The sequence below is a fragment of the Spermophilus citellus genome (genome assembly GCF_964194105.1).
Source record: "Spermophilus citellus genome assembly, chromosome: 16".
NCBI classification, from domain to species: Eukaryota; Metazoa; Chordata; class Mammalia; order Rodentia; family Sciuridae; genus Spermophilus; species Spermophilus citellus.
Window position 1 is genome coordinate 68,529,173 of NC_138196.1, and position 15,499 is coordinate 68,544,671.

At 39.2% G+C, this 15,499-nt stretch overlaps 1 protein-coding gene across 1 annotated transcript in view; it reads right to left on the bottom strand.

The window, feature by feature from the left end:
* Positions 1-3,653: 3,653 nt before the first annotated feature.
* The window catches only part of CPE (carboxypeptidase E), a 112,943-nt gene continuing 101,097 nt past the window's right edge, over positions 3,654-15,499 (bottom strand). The window contains exons 6-9 of the mRNA XM_081269229.1: positions 14,232-14,371; positions 11,094-11,193; positions 7,168-7,286; positions 3,654-4,448 (exon numbers count right to left, since the gene is read on the bottom strand). Coding sequence (XP_081125355.1) covers positions 4,350-4,448; positions 7,168-7,286; positions 11,094-11,193; positions 14,232-14,371 — 458 coding nt within the window. The 3' untranslated portion in view covers positions 3,654-4,349. The remainder of the gene's footprint in view (positions 4,449-7,167; positions 7,287-11,093; positions 11,194-14,231; positions 14,372-15,499) is intronic.

Consider the following 15,499-nt stretch of genomic DNA (forward strand, 5'->3'; position numbering starts at 1 on the left):
AATAAGAGAAGGAAGCTCTTCTAAGAGAGTAGGATCAATTCTGATACCAGTAATGTTTTCCACTCCCAAAACATAGAGCCTTATACAACTTCTGCTCAGAAGGATTTCAGAGTTTCAATAGACTGGGGAGTGTATGTACCTCTTTTTCTTCACACTTCAAAAGGGAGCACTGCTGATTTTTGTCTTGACTCTATGGCACCACCATGTGTTTGACGTGAGGAATACATATAGCCTATTTAGTGGCCACAAGCAGACCTGATCTAAAAAGACTAACCATGACACCATCACTCAGAGATCCAAAAATCATAATTGGATTTGACTTTAAATTGCCTCCCTTGTGGGATAAATCCTGTATTTGGGAAACAGGAGGAAAGTTGTGTTGGCAACCAGGAATGGGGACCATGGCAGAGATGTTGTGGTTCACCAAACATTATTGTTAAGACGGTGACTAGTTCTGGCCAATAAGCTGTGGACAGGAATGACCCCATTCATCTATCCCTGCGACCAAGACAACAGATCATGTGAGATGGCAGAGCCACAAGGTGGAAACATTCTATATCACCAAGCAGGACAAATTTCCTGGAAATCTACATGAACCTATAGAGTTCACAAAATATGAATTATTGTTAAGGTTATATAACACTGAGATTTGGGGGTGCTTCTAACCATAACATTTTCTGTCATATATAAACCACCACGAAAAAATTTTTGAAGTTCTTTCAAAGCTCAATCCAGACCCTACTTTTCTTCTTACTTAATGGGCTCCTCCTAGGACATTTTATAGGTTCCCATAGCTTTATGATTACCTATATGTAAGTGACTATTTCCAGGCATGCCCTGGACAGTTCTAGATAATACCTACTACCACAACATAATTAAGTGTACCATTTTCATTCTCAAAAGTGTCCCCGTGTGGATGAATAAGTTATATGGCCACCTTATCTATATGCCAATATATCCAAATCTCTATCCCCAACCCCAAATTTCTTTTTAGAGCTTCACACCTAACCATAGCAAACCCAACCATCCACTCAGCACCTCTACACACAGAAAAAGCACCTCAAATTTAGCATTTCCTATACTGAAGCTATTTTCTTCTCACTTCCCAAATCTGGTCCCCCCTCCAAAGCACCCAGTTGCTCAAATTAGAAACACGAAATCATTTTTGACAGCTGCCTCTCCCTCATCCTCCACATCCACTTCCTCACCAAGACTTGTCCATTCTACCTCTGAAATATGTCACAAAACCACCTATTTCTCATCTCTACTATCACAGCCTGGTCCAAGCCACCCCTCTTTTAGACCCCTGCAATCCCGCCAGGTCTCTACTCTTTCTTCTACTCTCTACACAGGAGCCAGAATGATCTTTGACACATAAATTAGATCATGTCCCTTCCAAGCTCACAAACCTTCAGTGACTCTAAAACAACATCCGGAACCCTCAATTCCGGTCTGTCAGACCCTGCATGATTGTGTTCCTAGCTACTTCTTGGGCCTTATTTCCCACCTCTCACAACTCTGCCCTCCAAGCATTCTTTATCTAAAAGCTTCTAACAACCTATGACCTTTCCCCACCCCACCCCACCCCCCCCCCCCGTGCTTTTCTGCCTGCTGTTCCTTCCATCTGGCAGAGACACTTCAATGATCCCCCAAAGTCCACTATCCTCACCTACCCGGAGGCTCTGCTAGACTGCACTTCCCACGTTCCCTCGCCGTCCCCTTGGCCAGGAACCCAAGTCTAAGCAGTGTGATGTGAGCTTGGGTAATGTACACCATTTCCAACCCCATGATGAAAACATCCCCCCACCGTCTCTTCCATGTACTTTCCCCTTTCCCATTGGCTGCATGGAGATGGCCACCACACTGATGCACACAGGTGGAAGGTGGCCGATCTTCTGTCAGAATGGGTCCCAGAAGCCAGAGGTGGTGGTGCATGCCTGAAACCCCAACAACTGGGAAGGCTAAGGTAGGAGGACCCCTAGCTTGAGTGCAGCCTCAAAGATTTGTCTCAAAATAAAAATAAAAGAGGCTGAGAGTGAGGATTAGTGGTAGAGCACCCCCAGGTTCAATCCCCAATCCCCCCACCACACACACACAAATAATAATAACAATAATAATAATAATGATAATAAAAGGTCGAAGACTATATGGAGAAAAGCTACCTCATCTTTGTCTTCTGCCCGGTATAGTTATCTAAACAAAAAACACACGTCAGTGTGTCTAAGCCATTATGTATTCAGGGGATTACTATGACAGCAGTTGACACTATTTTAACAAAACTTTTACCTGGAGCATTGATCAACCATACCAACACACACACATACACACTCACACACACACACACACACATACTCACACACACTTTTTTTTCACATTTTTTATTGGCGCTTACAGTTGTACATAATGACGGCATTGTTGTCACCTATTTGTACATGCACAAAACACAGCAATACAGTTTGGCCATTGTCACTCCCCAGCACTTCCTCCTTCCTCCTATCCTCCCACCCATTGGTCCCTTTCCTGTACTGATCTCCCTTTGATTTTCATGAGAGCCATTCTCATCTTTCTTTTCCTTTTTTCCTCTCTAGATTCTGCATAGGAGAGAACACGTATGACTTTTGACCTCCTGAGTTTGGCTTACTTCACTTAACGTGATGGCCCTCTAGTTCATGCATATTCCCTCAAGTGACATATTTCCTTTTTCTTTATGGCTAAATAAAACTCCATTGTGTGTACATACCACATTTTCTTTATCCATTCATTTGTTGATGGACACCTAGGCTGGTTCCAGAGTTGGGCTATTGTGAATTGTGCTGCTTTAGACACGGGTATGCATGTATCACTGTAGTATGGTGACTTTAATTCTTCAGGACAAATACCGAGAAGTGGTATAGCTGGGCCATATGGTGGTTCCATGCCTAACCTTTTGGGGAGCCTCCATATTGATTTCCACAGTGGTTGTACTAATTGACAGTCCTACCAACAGTGTAAAATTCTTCCTTTTTCTCCACATCCTACTATTTATTATTATTTGTATTCTTCATGGCTGCCATTCTGACTGGTATGAGATGAAATCTGTGTAGTTTGGCTTTGCATTTCCCCATTTGCTAATGATGTTGAACATTTTTTTCATACATTTGTTTCCCATTTGCAGTTCTTCTTTTAAAAGTGTCTGCTTCATTCATTTGCCCGTTAATTGGTTTTTTTGGTTCTTTGTCACACACACATTCTTATACTTGGTCACTCTGCACTGCCCTCACCCACTCCCATTTTAGGTCTAGACTTTACACATATTAAAAAAAAAAAAAAAGAATTCCTAATCATCCTCATCCAGTCCAGTTTAAGTCATTCTGTCATCCTTTCTCTCCACATCCTATTCTTTCTTTTCACTTTATTCATCACAATGCATAATTACATATTAATCCGTTTGTATTATTTAAAGTCTGTGTTCACAAGAAGATCCATAGAATCAGAACCTTTCATCCAACACAGCAGTGAACAGCCTGCACACTGCTTGGCATATTGCAGTCAATAAATTTTTAAAATGCAGAAGATAAACAAATGAGAAGACATTATCAAGGGAAAACTGCTTTTCATATGAGACCACAACTTTTGACCAAAAATCATCGTGAATTAAGATGCACACCTGGAGATGTGTTTTAGCCTTTATTCATTCACAAAGCAATTCTGAGCCAATCTACAACCAAGAGAAAGACTCTAAACTCTGAAGGAGTGTTAACAGGCTGAACAATAAAACAACATTGCCCCTACAAGTACAAGCAGAAAGTCAATTTTCATTCTGTTCATAAAACCTCTTGGTAAACATACATTTTCTTTCCATCAAAAATGCATTAATAGGATCATGCTTATATAGCTAGTCGGCACAAGAGACAAATGACAATTTAAACTGAACTATTTAATTCTTGCAGTAGAGTGCTCACAACTCCAAGTTTCATCGGTTGACTTTCTCAATGGCATTCATTCTGTGGCATTGCCACCAATTACATTAAAGAAATCACTAATTTTTAAAAGCTAGAACTACCCAAAAAGTTCTGAACTGTAAATAACATCTGGAATAGTGCATTTAAGCCTAAAATGGCAAGATTATTTAAATCTCTTCTATAGTCCTTTGTGTAATATTCGTAGGGAAATGAATGCTATATATGAGAATGAAATAGATTAGGTTCTTATATTTTTACCTAAGAGTCTATTTAAGTAATATTGATTAATATTTAGATGAGTAAAAAATAAATCAATGTTAAATATTAACTGCACAAAATCTAAAATAAAATGGCCACATTACATCCTACAATATATGACAGATTAAAAGCAGCTAGTTTGAAGACTTTTTAAAAGTTTAAAGTTTCTGACATCATTTTCCACCATTCCATCAATTCTTCCTTCTCCTCTTCTTTCCTTTCAGAAAATGACTCCAGTTCAAAATCAACCTAAAGGAGAAAAATTAGTAACATGTTGTTATCAAACTGCGTATTTTTAAAAATTGAAATAAAAATAATTAGAGCAGCTTTAGAGTTTATAAAATACACTTAATACAGCCACCTAAATTAAATTAGACCCTTTAAAAGTTTTATTTAAACAAAATATACTTTCAGAAGATAAAAACAAAAAGCAATTAGGCCTCAATTGTGCTTTGATCTAATAGCATTAAGGACAGATATAGTTCAACAAAAATCCCCTCTCCAGCCTCTTCCACTCATAAAAAAGATCTAACTATAGTGAATTTCATGCCTTTGACATTTAGGAAGCGTCTTCTGTCTGCAGTGAATTTTCTCCTGATAGGAGGGGAATACAGAACACAGTTCAATGAGCTGGTATCACAGTTCACCAGGCCCTGTTTTCCCAAATTGTAAATGTGTTAAAGAAACTAACAGACGCACATATCTCCACACCACTCTCCCTGGGATGTGGGGGTCTTCATCAGGTCTGTAGGGAATCCACACACTCCTGCCTAAAGGGCAAATCCAAATGTGTAGCCCCCAAACCAGTCCACCTCAGGCTCCCATCCCTGGAACTAAGAGTTCCTTGATGTGGCCACTGGAACCCTGAATATTTTGGAATGGGATTATGTACTTACTACTTCCTTGGAAGACAGCATATTAGAAAGACTAAGGAGTGTCATAGTTGAACATTTTACAACCTGTTCCTGGTTTATTATTTTTTTCCAGGTTTCAGTAGCCCAAATTTACTTCCTGATCTTAATACTCATATAGCCTAATATACACATAGACACAACCAAAATCAAAACACCAGTTGAAACACTTGAGATATTTTGTTTGCAAAAATAAAGCATTTGTACCCCAAAATTCGGGTGCATAAACTAAAATATAATACATGTTTCTCAAGTAAACCTTTTGATTGGAAATCGTATTGGCCACCCTACAGGATTTTGACAGTTGTTAAACCCTGCTCTAGAAATTTGGGCACTATCACCACCACCTTCTTAACAAAATTAATTAGCTCTACTTAAATAAGATACAGTTTTTGACAGTGCTTAGCTCATAGTATGTTTTATTTGTTCTTTTCAGATATACATGATAGTAGAGTGTATTTTGACATATTATATATACATGGGGTATAACTTCCCATTCTTGTGCTTGTACATGATGTGGAGTTTCATTGGTCATGTATTCACATATGAACACAGAAAAGTTATGTTCAATTCATTCTACTGTCTTTCCTATTCCCATCCCCCATTCCTTCCCTTCATTCCTCTTTATCTAATCCAGTGAATTTCTATTCTTTGCCACCTGCATCTCAGAGCATTAATCCCCAGGATATATAAAGAACTCAAAAACCTTGACACCAAAATAAATAAACAACCCAATCAATAAATGGGTAAAGGAACTGAACAGATACTTCATAGAAGAAGAAATATGAATGGTCAACAAATATATGAAAAAAAATACTTAATATCTCTAGTAATTAGAGAAATGCAAATTAAAACTATACTGAGATTTCTTCTCACTCCAGTCAGAATGTCAACTGTCAAGAATATGAGTAACACTAAATGTTGGCAAGGATGTGGGGAAAAAAGTTCACTCATACCTTGCTGGTGGGACTGCAAATTGGTGCAACCACTTTGGAAAGTAGTATGAAAATTCCTCAAAAAACTTGAAATGGAATCACCATTTGACCCAGTTATCCCACTCCTTGGCATATACCCAAAGGACTTAAAATCAGCTTCTATGGTGACACAGCCACGTCAATGTTTATAGAAGCTCAATTCACAATAGCTAAGCTATGGAACCAACCTAGATGTCCTTCAACAGATGAATGGATAAAGAAAATGTGCTATATATACACAATGGAATCTTACTCAGCCATTAAGAAAAATGACATTATGGCATTTGCCAGTAAATAGATGTTCCATGGAGATTATCATGCTAAGTGAAAGAAGCCAATCCCCAAAATCAAAGTTGGAATGTTTTCTCTGATATGTGGATGCTAACCCATAAAAATATGGTGGTAGGGAATAAAAGTTTGTAGTATGTTGTTTTTTTGTTAGGGAAGTACCAGGGATTGAACTCAGGGGCACTCAACCACTGAGCCACATCCGCAGACCTATTTTGTATTTTATTTGGAGGCAGAGTCTCACTGAGTTGCTTAGTGCCTCACTTTTACTGAGGCTGGCTTTGAATTTGTGATCCTTCTGCCTCAGCCTCCCAATTCCCTGGGATTATAGGTGTACCATAGTATGTTAATAAATGTCAATTAATGTCTAAAATTATCTTGCAGCTGTCATATTTTTCAAATACTTATTAAGTAAGGCACTATGCTAGGTGCTAGAGATAAGAATACAAGGGAAACAGAATTCCATTTAAATTGAAACCAAGGTTAGCAAATAAAAAATTAAATATTTTTAAGTTATTTCATTTTCTTGGGAATCTCTTCAAAAGTTGAGAAACAGTAATAGAGTTTCACACCAAATGGTGTTAAATCATCCAATTAGATCTTGGGCCAATCACTTAACTTTTTTAGGCCTCAGTTTGCTCATCTTTTAAGTGGCTATAACAAGGATGGAAACTTCCTCACAGGGCTATTATAAAGATTAAATATGTCGCTTAAATATGCTGGACAATGGTGAGTGCTGAAGTCTTAGTAGCTTAATAATAATTATAGTCCTTAGCTATTATTGTGATCACTTACCCCAACAGCAGGGCTATATGGAACTGCCACTTTCTTTGTTATTGCTAGATAGCCTGGAGCTGAGGCTGTAAGTTTATAGTTCCCAGGTACAAGCAGTCTCCAGTAATCACCATCCTTTGCTGTAGGAAAAACAGAACATCAAACCACCAGGCAGGTGCACAAGCAAAATGCATAATTATGCCATCCCAGGAATCTTCACTACAGCTCAGTTCAAGGTCTTTGAGTCCCCATTTCTAAAACAGACACATGGCAATGTTTGGGCAATGAGATGAAATTCTATGGAAGGAGGTGTGAAGCTCTCCCTCCAGGTCTCATTTCTTAAAACTACTCTACAGACCTTAATGCTAAATTGTCTAATAAATCTTCTAAGATCGTGGATCTTCTACTCATGTCAGGAATCACACAGATGAAAAAATACACCCAGTCCTCAAAGCAGTGAGGTCAGAGCATCTGGACACCATGATTTGATTCTTTCAGGGGAAGATCAATGTTTCACAAAGTATGGCCCAAAGGTAGTCTCACCAGAATCCCACAGGCACGGTCAGAAATCTAGATTTCTATAGGAGGGAGACCAGTAGAGGAAAGTGAGGGGGTGGGGAGGCACTGAGGAATGAAATTTACCAAATTATGTTATGTGCATATATAAATATGTCACAATTAATCCCACTGTAATTATAATGTACCCGTAAAATTAATTAATAAAAAAAACAAAAAATAAAAATGATCTATGAAATAAGCCTTTACTAAATTTTATGAAAAGTAGAACTAAGCTTAGCTTCTCCCTTCAACAGGGTTTCTCAACATTGGTGCTATGGAAATGTATCCAAATTGGCTGGAGAATTCTATATTGGGGGATCTCCTGTATACCACAAAAGTTTATTTATTTATTTATTTTAATATTTAGTTTTGTTTTTGTTTTTGGTAGTGAGGATTGAACTCAGGGGCACTTAAAAAACTGAACCACAACCCCAGCCATTTTATTTTAAAACAGGGTCTCCTTAAGTTTTTTAGGGCCTCACTAAGTTGCTGAGGCTGGCTTTAAACTTGCAATCCTCCTGCCTCAGCCTCCTGAGCTGCTGGGATGACAGGTATGAGCCACTGCACCCGGCCAAAAACATTTTAGATTTCTAAAGATTCAGAAGAATCTGTTAGCCTGGTGCACCTTCCAGGAACCATATTATCAACAGGGTCTCCAGAGAATTCTTAAGCAAACCTATGATCTAGTCTCCCACCATTATATCACATGCCTTCACCTCACTTGCTTTCCTCCCTTGGCCATACACCTAGCAAATCACCAGCCTTGGACAATTTCCAACTCCCTACCTCCATGTGGCTAGAAACACACACCCGTGGTGATATTTCTCCAATTTCTAGATACCAGACCTAGGGAGTCACGGTATATTTCTTCTTCGCCTCCCTGGCCCATTCAATCTCCCATTTTCCTAAGTCACCACTTCTGGAACTGTAACAGGGATCCACTTCAGGCTTTAAATATAAACCTTGCTGCTCAACCACTGGTAGCTTATTCTAAAGCTGACATTTTATTTCCTTCCTCTTTTTCCTATTCCCATCCCTAACTTCAGGGGAAGAAAGACCAACATTCTGCCCATCCTAGGCCAAGTTATCTTTCCTTTGGCTCACTGACCACAGGAATGAAGAAACCTAGACTTGGGAGATGGTACTAGTGGATCAAAGAAATGGCCATCTCTCAAGGCTATCACTTGAACATGAATTACGAGTCCTGATAGACACACCTGGAGTTCAGCCTTTGAAACCCCTCTTTAAAGCCCACTGTTGCCCTGGCAGTTAGAATCTTGATCTCTGAGCTAGGTGTCCCCTGTCGCATTTCTCATGTGCTTGCTAACCAGTAATACCTCTTTTTTCTTTTTTTTTTCAAAAGCTTGTCCTCTTTATTGGATCAGCAACCGAGACAAGGACTTAGCTTTTGGTATCAAGACATAGGTGCACCTCAATAACCCAGGAAACCTGACAAAATGCACAATCTGATTCACTAGCTCTGGGGTGAGGCACGAGATTCTGCGTTTCTACCCTCCAGAGTGATGCTGAAGCTGCTAATAGGGACCACACTTTGAGTATCAAGGTTCTAGTGGTCAATTCATACTTTCTCCTTTTCCCTAAGTCTCTAACACATCCTCATCCTCCTCACTCTTCCTTGGCACTTTACATCTTATTTCACTGTGAAAATAGATACAATCAGGAAAAAAAAATTAAGCCCTCATCCCCACATCTTCCAATCTACCTCTAGATCATTCTCCTTTCAGCTAGTGCAACATTTATCTTCTATGCTCAATGCAAAATTTCTGGAACGACTGTCACTATTCTGTGTCACTAAAAGCTCTCTTTTCTTCTCTCTTGGACCCACTTGAATCAGACTCCTACCACTTGCTCTCCTGAAATAGGTTTTGTCAAGATTCTCCATACTGCTAAATCTATTCGTTCACTCTCAAGAATCATCTTACCAGGCACTTTTTATTACTCCCTCCCACCCTCCTGAAACACTTCCAACCCTCCAGGACCACACACTTTATTTCTATCTTTGACTTCATTGCTAGTTCCTTCTTATTACCCTACCCTCAAAAAGCTGGAGATTCCTAGAACCCTCAGAAATCATTCTGTTCCACCCAGTTATTCTCTCTACTATTAGATTTTCCTCAACTTTTTGAATCATGGAATGCAGAGAAAATGGTATTTACATGGCACTCCTAGGATAACAGAGAAAGCAGGTTTCTGGGAGACACAAGGTATCCATGCCTCAGTTCCACCCTCCCTGAAGACTAAGGGGATGAAAGAGAAGTAGCATTTTGGCACAGATGCTGGAGCGCTGGTTGAGAAGGCATGCTGGTACTTAGTGCGATGTTGATAAATATTTGTTGGATAAGTGAATAAACAGAGTTTTAGAGAACAAAGGTTAAAGGTAAAAAAAAAAACCAAAAACTCCAAGCTACAAGTGTGAAGGTTAGGAAAGAAGTAATGATATACAGTGCTTTGGAAAACAAATCAATGATTATTTAATTATAAGGTTTGAAAATAGTATTAAAAGTTTATGGCTAGAAAAATATTGTTATTGTTTTAAAACAAATCCCAATAAATAACAGTTCAACTAAAATGAATAAGTAAGTATTTAACAGCAGGGCTGGGGATGTGGCTCAAGCAGTAAGTAGTGTGCTCGCCTGGCATGTGCGGGGCACTGGGTTCTATCCTCAGCACCACATAAAAGGAAAATAAAGACGTATCCACTGAAAACTAAAAAACAAAAAATTTTTTTTAAATCCTCTCTCTCTCTCTCTCTCTCTCTCTCTCTCTCTCTCTCTCTCTCTCTCTCAAAAAAAAAAAAAATTAACAGGAGTAGGTAGATCTTCTGGGGAAATACACCATATTCTCCAAACTGAGAAAATGAAGATGGTGCTTTAAATCTAGAAATAACTAACATCACAGCCCAATTCTATAATATCCTGTATCATCCTGAATAACTCTAGATTTATTTTAAGGGTTAAACAAAGAAATGTGTGAGACACACAATATGCTGGGAGTTACCTTACCTTCTACTGTTTTCACCCCCTCCTGACTCACAGCTCTTTAGAAAAGCCACTCGTGGCTTTACTCCGGCTAATTCATTTTCCTCTGAACAACTAACTGCAAACCTCAGGCAGTGGACAGCACCAACTCACAGCTCTGGGTGACAGCTGAGGACAGGGCGCCACCTGCTGCACTCAGATTTTTACATGCAGCATAATTTCACTGTGCCTGACCTGCTCCTGCAGCCTACCTAGGTCAAAGCTGGGCAGAGATTGTGTAAAGAGATCTGAGGCATCTCATTGTGTTGCTTATAGTATGAGTTATAATTATGATAATAAAAAAAATCATTCTCTTGTACATAATGCTAGATCATGGCAAAGAACACCCACCAGATGTAATATCATGGTCTATTCCTTCCACGGAGATGGTCGCATTGGCAATTGGGTTACCTTGAAGGTCTCGGACAAATCCTTTAACTCCTCGGTGTATCTGTGGAGGTCAAGAACAACCAAAAATCTCATATTAGAAATGGCCTAAAAAATATGTTTTATATTAAGCGTCTTCTTATATTCCTGCCCTGCAGGGAAGGAATATGATTCAATGATAGGTCAGGAAACTTGGGAACCTTAGAAGATTCTGATGTGAGTGGCCAGGAACAAGTCTCTGGAGAATTTTGAGAATCAGCTTATTCCAAAGATAGAAATGGGAAGCTCTTCTTAGCAAACTATTTCCCCTAATTAGCCTGACAATTCTAGTTTCTGCAAACATTCCTTTGAGATTTCCTCTCAGCCAATTACAGAATTAGATGTCCAAATTATCTATTTTCTATGAGTTCTAAACTAGTCTTTGCTTAGAATTTAGAACCAGGTGTTCAATTACCATTATCGCCACCATTATCAAGAAAATAGGCCCAAAGCAGGACTTGTGACTGTCTACACTGATCTTCGATCCCCTGACTGCAGTATTCCGGGATGCAAGCAGCTGTATGTGCTCTCATTATAACTCCATTCCCACTGCTTCTACACAGCCTGCACCTAACATGATGTTATCTCAAGACTGATCACATAGATCTCTGGACAGAACAAATTTTCATTCAAAGTAACTTAACGCAGGACTGTGTAAATTTATCCCTCTTCTTTTCAGCTTATTTCTACTATCAGACGGATTGGATGCATGTGTACCTGCCACCAGAAAGATGACAAATATTATCCCCTGTCCTGATGGCATGAAAATGTGTTTTATTTTTTTTTAAAGAGAGAGGAGAGAGAGAGAGAGAGAGAGAGAGAGAGAGAGAGAGAGAGAGAGAGAGAGAATTTTTAATATTTATTTTTTAGTTCTCGGCGGACACAACATCTTTGTTGGTATGTGGTGCTGAGGATCGAACCCGGGCCGCACGCATGCGAGGCGAGCGCGCTACCGCTTGAGCCACATCCCCAGCCCTTATTTTGTTTTATATTGTGTTTTTCCTCAAGAACTGAGACAACTTAAGCAAGGTAATGATCTTATTAGCACCAACTATAGTAAATCCTATTTATAACTCCAAGAAGCCTTTTCTGAATTCCCAGGAATAGGTCTGGGAATCTTCTGTGTCCTGCCATTGTAGTTAATTCTGGTAGTTAGTCTTCATTTTTCCTTATGATTAGATATTCATGTTTCTGATCCCACTAATATGAAGCCTTGAGAGGGTGGTCACTAGCCCCAGTGCCTAACATAGTGCCGGGAATATAAAAGTAGCTCAAAACATTTTTGTAGAAAAAAATATGTAAACAAAATGACATTATTTGATATCTAAGAGAACACACCAAATGTCCCCATCTTGCTTCCTCTAACCAAAAGTGCATTTCTTCCATTAACTTTGCTCTTGTAGGATCCAGTTAAATACAGCTCTCCTCAAAAAAGAAGTTCTATAGGGATTCCCACCAAGGTTATTCTAGAGTTAATATGGTTAATTATTCTTAGCTTTGTGGCAAAAAAAAAAAAACACCAGTATACTAACACACAGCAGGAACCCACTAACTGAAAAAGTCCTGTGGAGCAGTTGTTCTTTAATCAGGACCCATCATCGGTGGATCTATTCCACAGCAGTTCATTGGTAAGGTATTGTATGAATATATGACATGCATAGAACAATTCTTAAGCTAATTTTACTTTAAAATAAAAAAAGAAGTGGTCTTATACATGTGTGTGCATAGCATATATAGCATATATACAATATATATACACAAGAGGTATACAATATAAATACACTATATATATATATATATATATATATATTTAAAAGCATTTGTTTTTGACAAATTGGTTTAACAGATTTTTCTGGACTATTTGCTGGCAAGTAAAATCACATCACTCTACTTAACTTTAGGCCTAAGTGGTCACATACAGAATAGAATTTAAAGATAGTCAAGGCATTGCAGGCAATACACTGAGCCTTTAGATCCTTCACCACCACTGCCCTGATGTCAATGCCTACCATACTACAGAGAGGAGGAATTCGGCAAGAGGTGACCAATCTAAGTAGGTAAGATATTTTATTTTGACAGGTTGTGAGATCCCCCAAATTCTACACAGATCCCTCTGGAATGATTACATAGTGACCGTGGTACAGATCTAGGATTAACTCATGAAAGGGGGTAGGGCATGGAGATTCCACAACCACACAACCTGGATTCAAATTCTAACGGAATAACTCCAGAAAAGCTGCTAAACCTCTCTGAGCCTCTGATTTCATTTTTTTAATGATTTTTTATTTGTTTTAATTAGTTACACATGACAGTACAATGATCTTGACATATCATACATTTGAATCAGATGGGATATAATTTCTCATTTTTCTGAGTGTACAGGTTGCAGAATCACATTGGTCATGTAGTCACATATATACACACAGCAATAATTTAATTCCCAGGTGATAATGGTGGTGATAGTGGTGGTCATATAACCTCCTTCTCGGGTTGTCGTGAGGCTAGGCACATAATTACTACATGTAAGGCATTACATGTATAACAATAATGATAAATAGTAAATGCTCAATAAATATGCATTGTTGTTATTATTATTACTTGGCCTCTAGCTGAATCTAGGGTAAGAAAAGTGAGGCACCAGGGCACTGAAGGAGACACTCTCAGGAGCTGATCTCATATTTGTGTGACCCTGAGAGTGAATTTTTCCTGACGTTGTGCACCCTAAGTGCCTCATTTCCTCACTCTTGTCCTGCCCTTCCTGGGGTGCCTCCTATGGCCACTGAGATCAGGCTGGGACATGATGTTAGGACTTCCCTCACCTGCAAGAGTTTGGCTCACTTCTCCACAATTTTCCAGTGTGGTCAGTTCTCAGTGAATAGTCATGAGCCACAAGGTCTATGACAGGTGAAAGGCGAATTGAATCTACTGACACCTGCTTTCCAATGACAGCATCTTCACCCAGGCTCAGACGGACCTCCCTGGACAGGACTCCTCCTAGAAGACTATTACACCACAGGTCTAAATACTCCTAAATATTCATTTGATGCTGGACACTCTACTTACCTGCTCAAGGTAGCTAATGAGGGAGTTTTTGTTATCCTCCCAGTAGTTCTTCAGAGACTCCTCAGGTGGGAACTTTTCACAGCTAAGCTCCACAGTGATCTCAAAACAGTTGCTGCTCAGGTAATTGAAGTCTTGCATTCCTGCCGAAGCAACAAATGACACATCAATATATGCATGTGGTGGCTAAAACACACAGGCGATTCTGCTGAACTGAGCTAAATAAAAATGTACCATCCTGTGCCATCTGAGGGAGCTCCCTGGGAAACCACAGGGAAATCACCTTCCATAGGGGATCTGAAAACATACTTGCAAGATTAATACTTTAACTCTGCTTCCATAGAGAGGGGGGAATTGTCAAGAGGCTGGCCAGTCTGCACTGTCCCTCCTCCCCTCCCCTCCCCTCCCCTCCCCTTCTCTCTCTCCATCCCCTCTACTATAAATCGTTTCTTCCACTTATATAATTTTTCTCCTACTCCTCCTTTCCTCTTATATGTAATTGTGTATAATCCTGAGGCTCACCTTCCAATTCCATGCAATTTCCCTTAACTCTCCCTTTCCCTCCCGCCTATCATCCCTGTTTAATGTTAATCTTCTTCTCCAGCTCTACCCTGTCCTTGGTTACTCCCCTTATATCAGAGAAGACATTTGGCATTTGTTTTTTAAGGATTGGCTAGCTTCACTTAGCATAATCTGCTCTAATGCCATCCATTTCCCTCCAAATTCTATGATTTTGTCATTTCTTAATGCAGAGTAATACTCCATTGTGTATAAATGCCACATTTTTTAATCCATTCATCTATTGAAGGGCTTCTAGGTTGGTTCCACAATCTTGCTATCGTGAACTGTGCTGCTATGAACATCGATGTAGCAGTGTCCCTGTAGCATGCTCTTGTTAGGTCTTTAGGGAATAGACCGAGAAGGGGAATAGCAGAATACATCAGTCACTAGAAAGGCAATTTGTAAATCAATGGAAATGTAACTGATGTGACACAGCAATCTGTATATGGGGTAAAAATGGGAGTTCATAACCCACTTGAATCAATCTGTGAAATATGGTATATTAAGAACTATGTAATGTTTTGAACAACCAACAATAAAATAATTAAAAAAAAAAAAAGAGGCTGGCCAGTCTGAGGAGGTGAAGTGTTCTATTTTGGCAGATCATGAAATCTATAAAATTCTATATGGACCCCACTGGAATGGCTACATAAGTAACTATTTAACTTATTGCATTGCTGTTGCAAAGTGCAAAAGCAGATGTCAGCCAC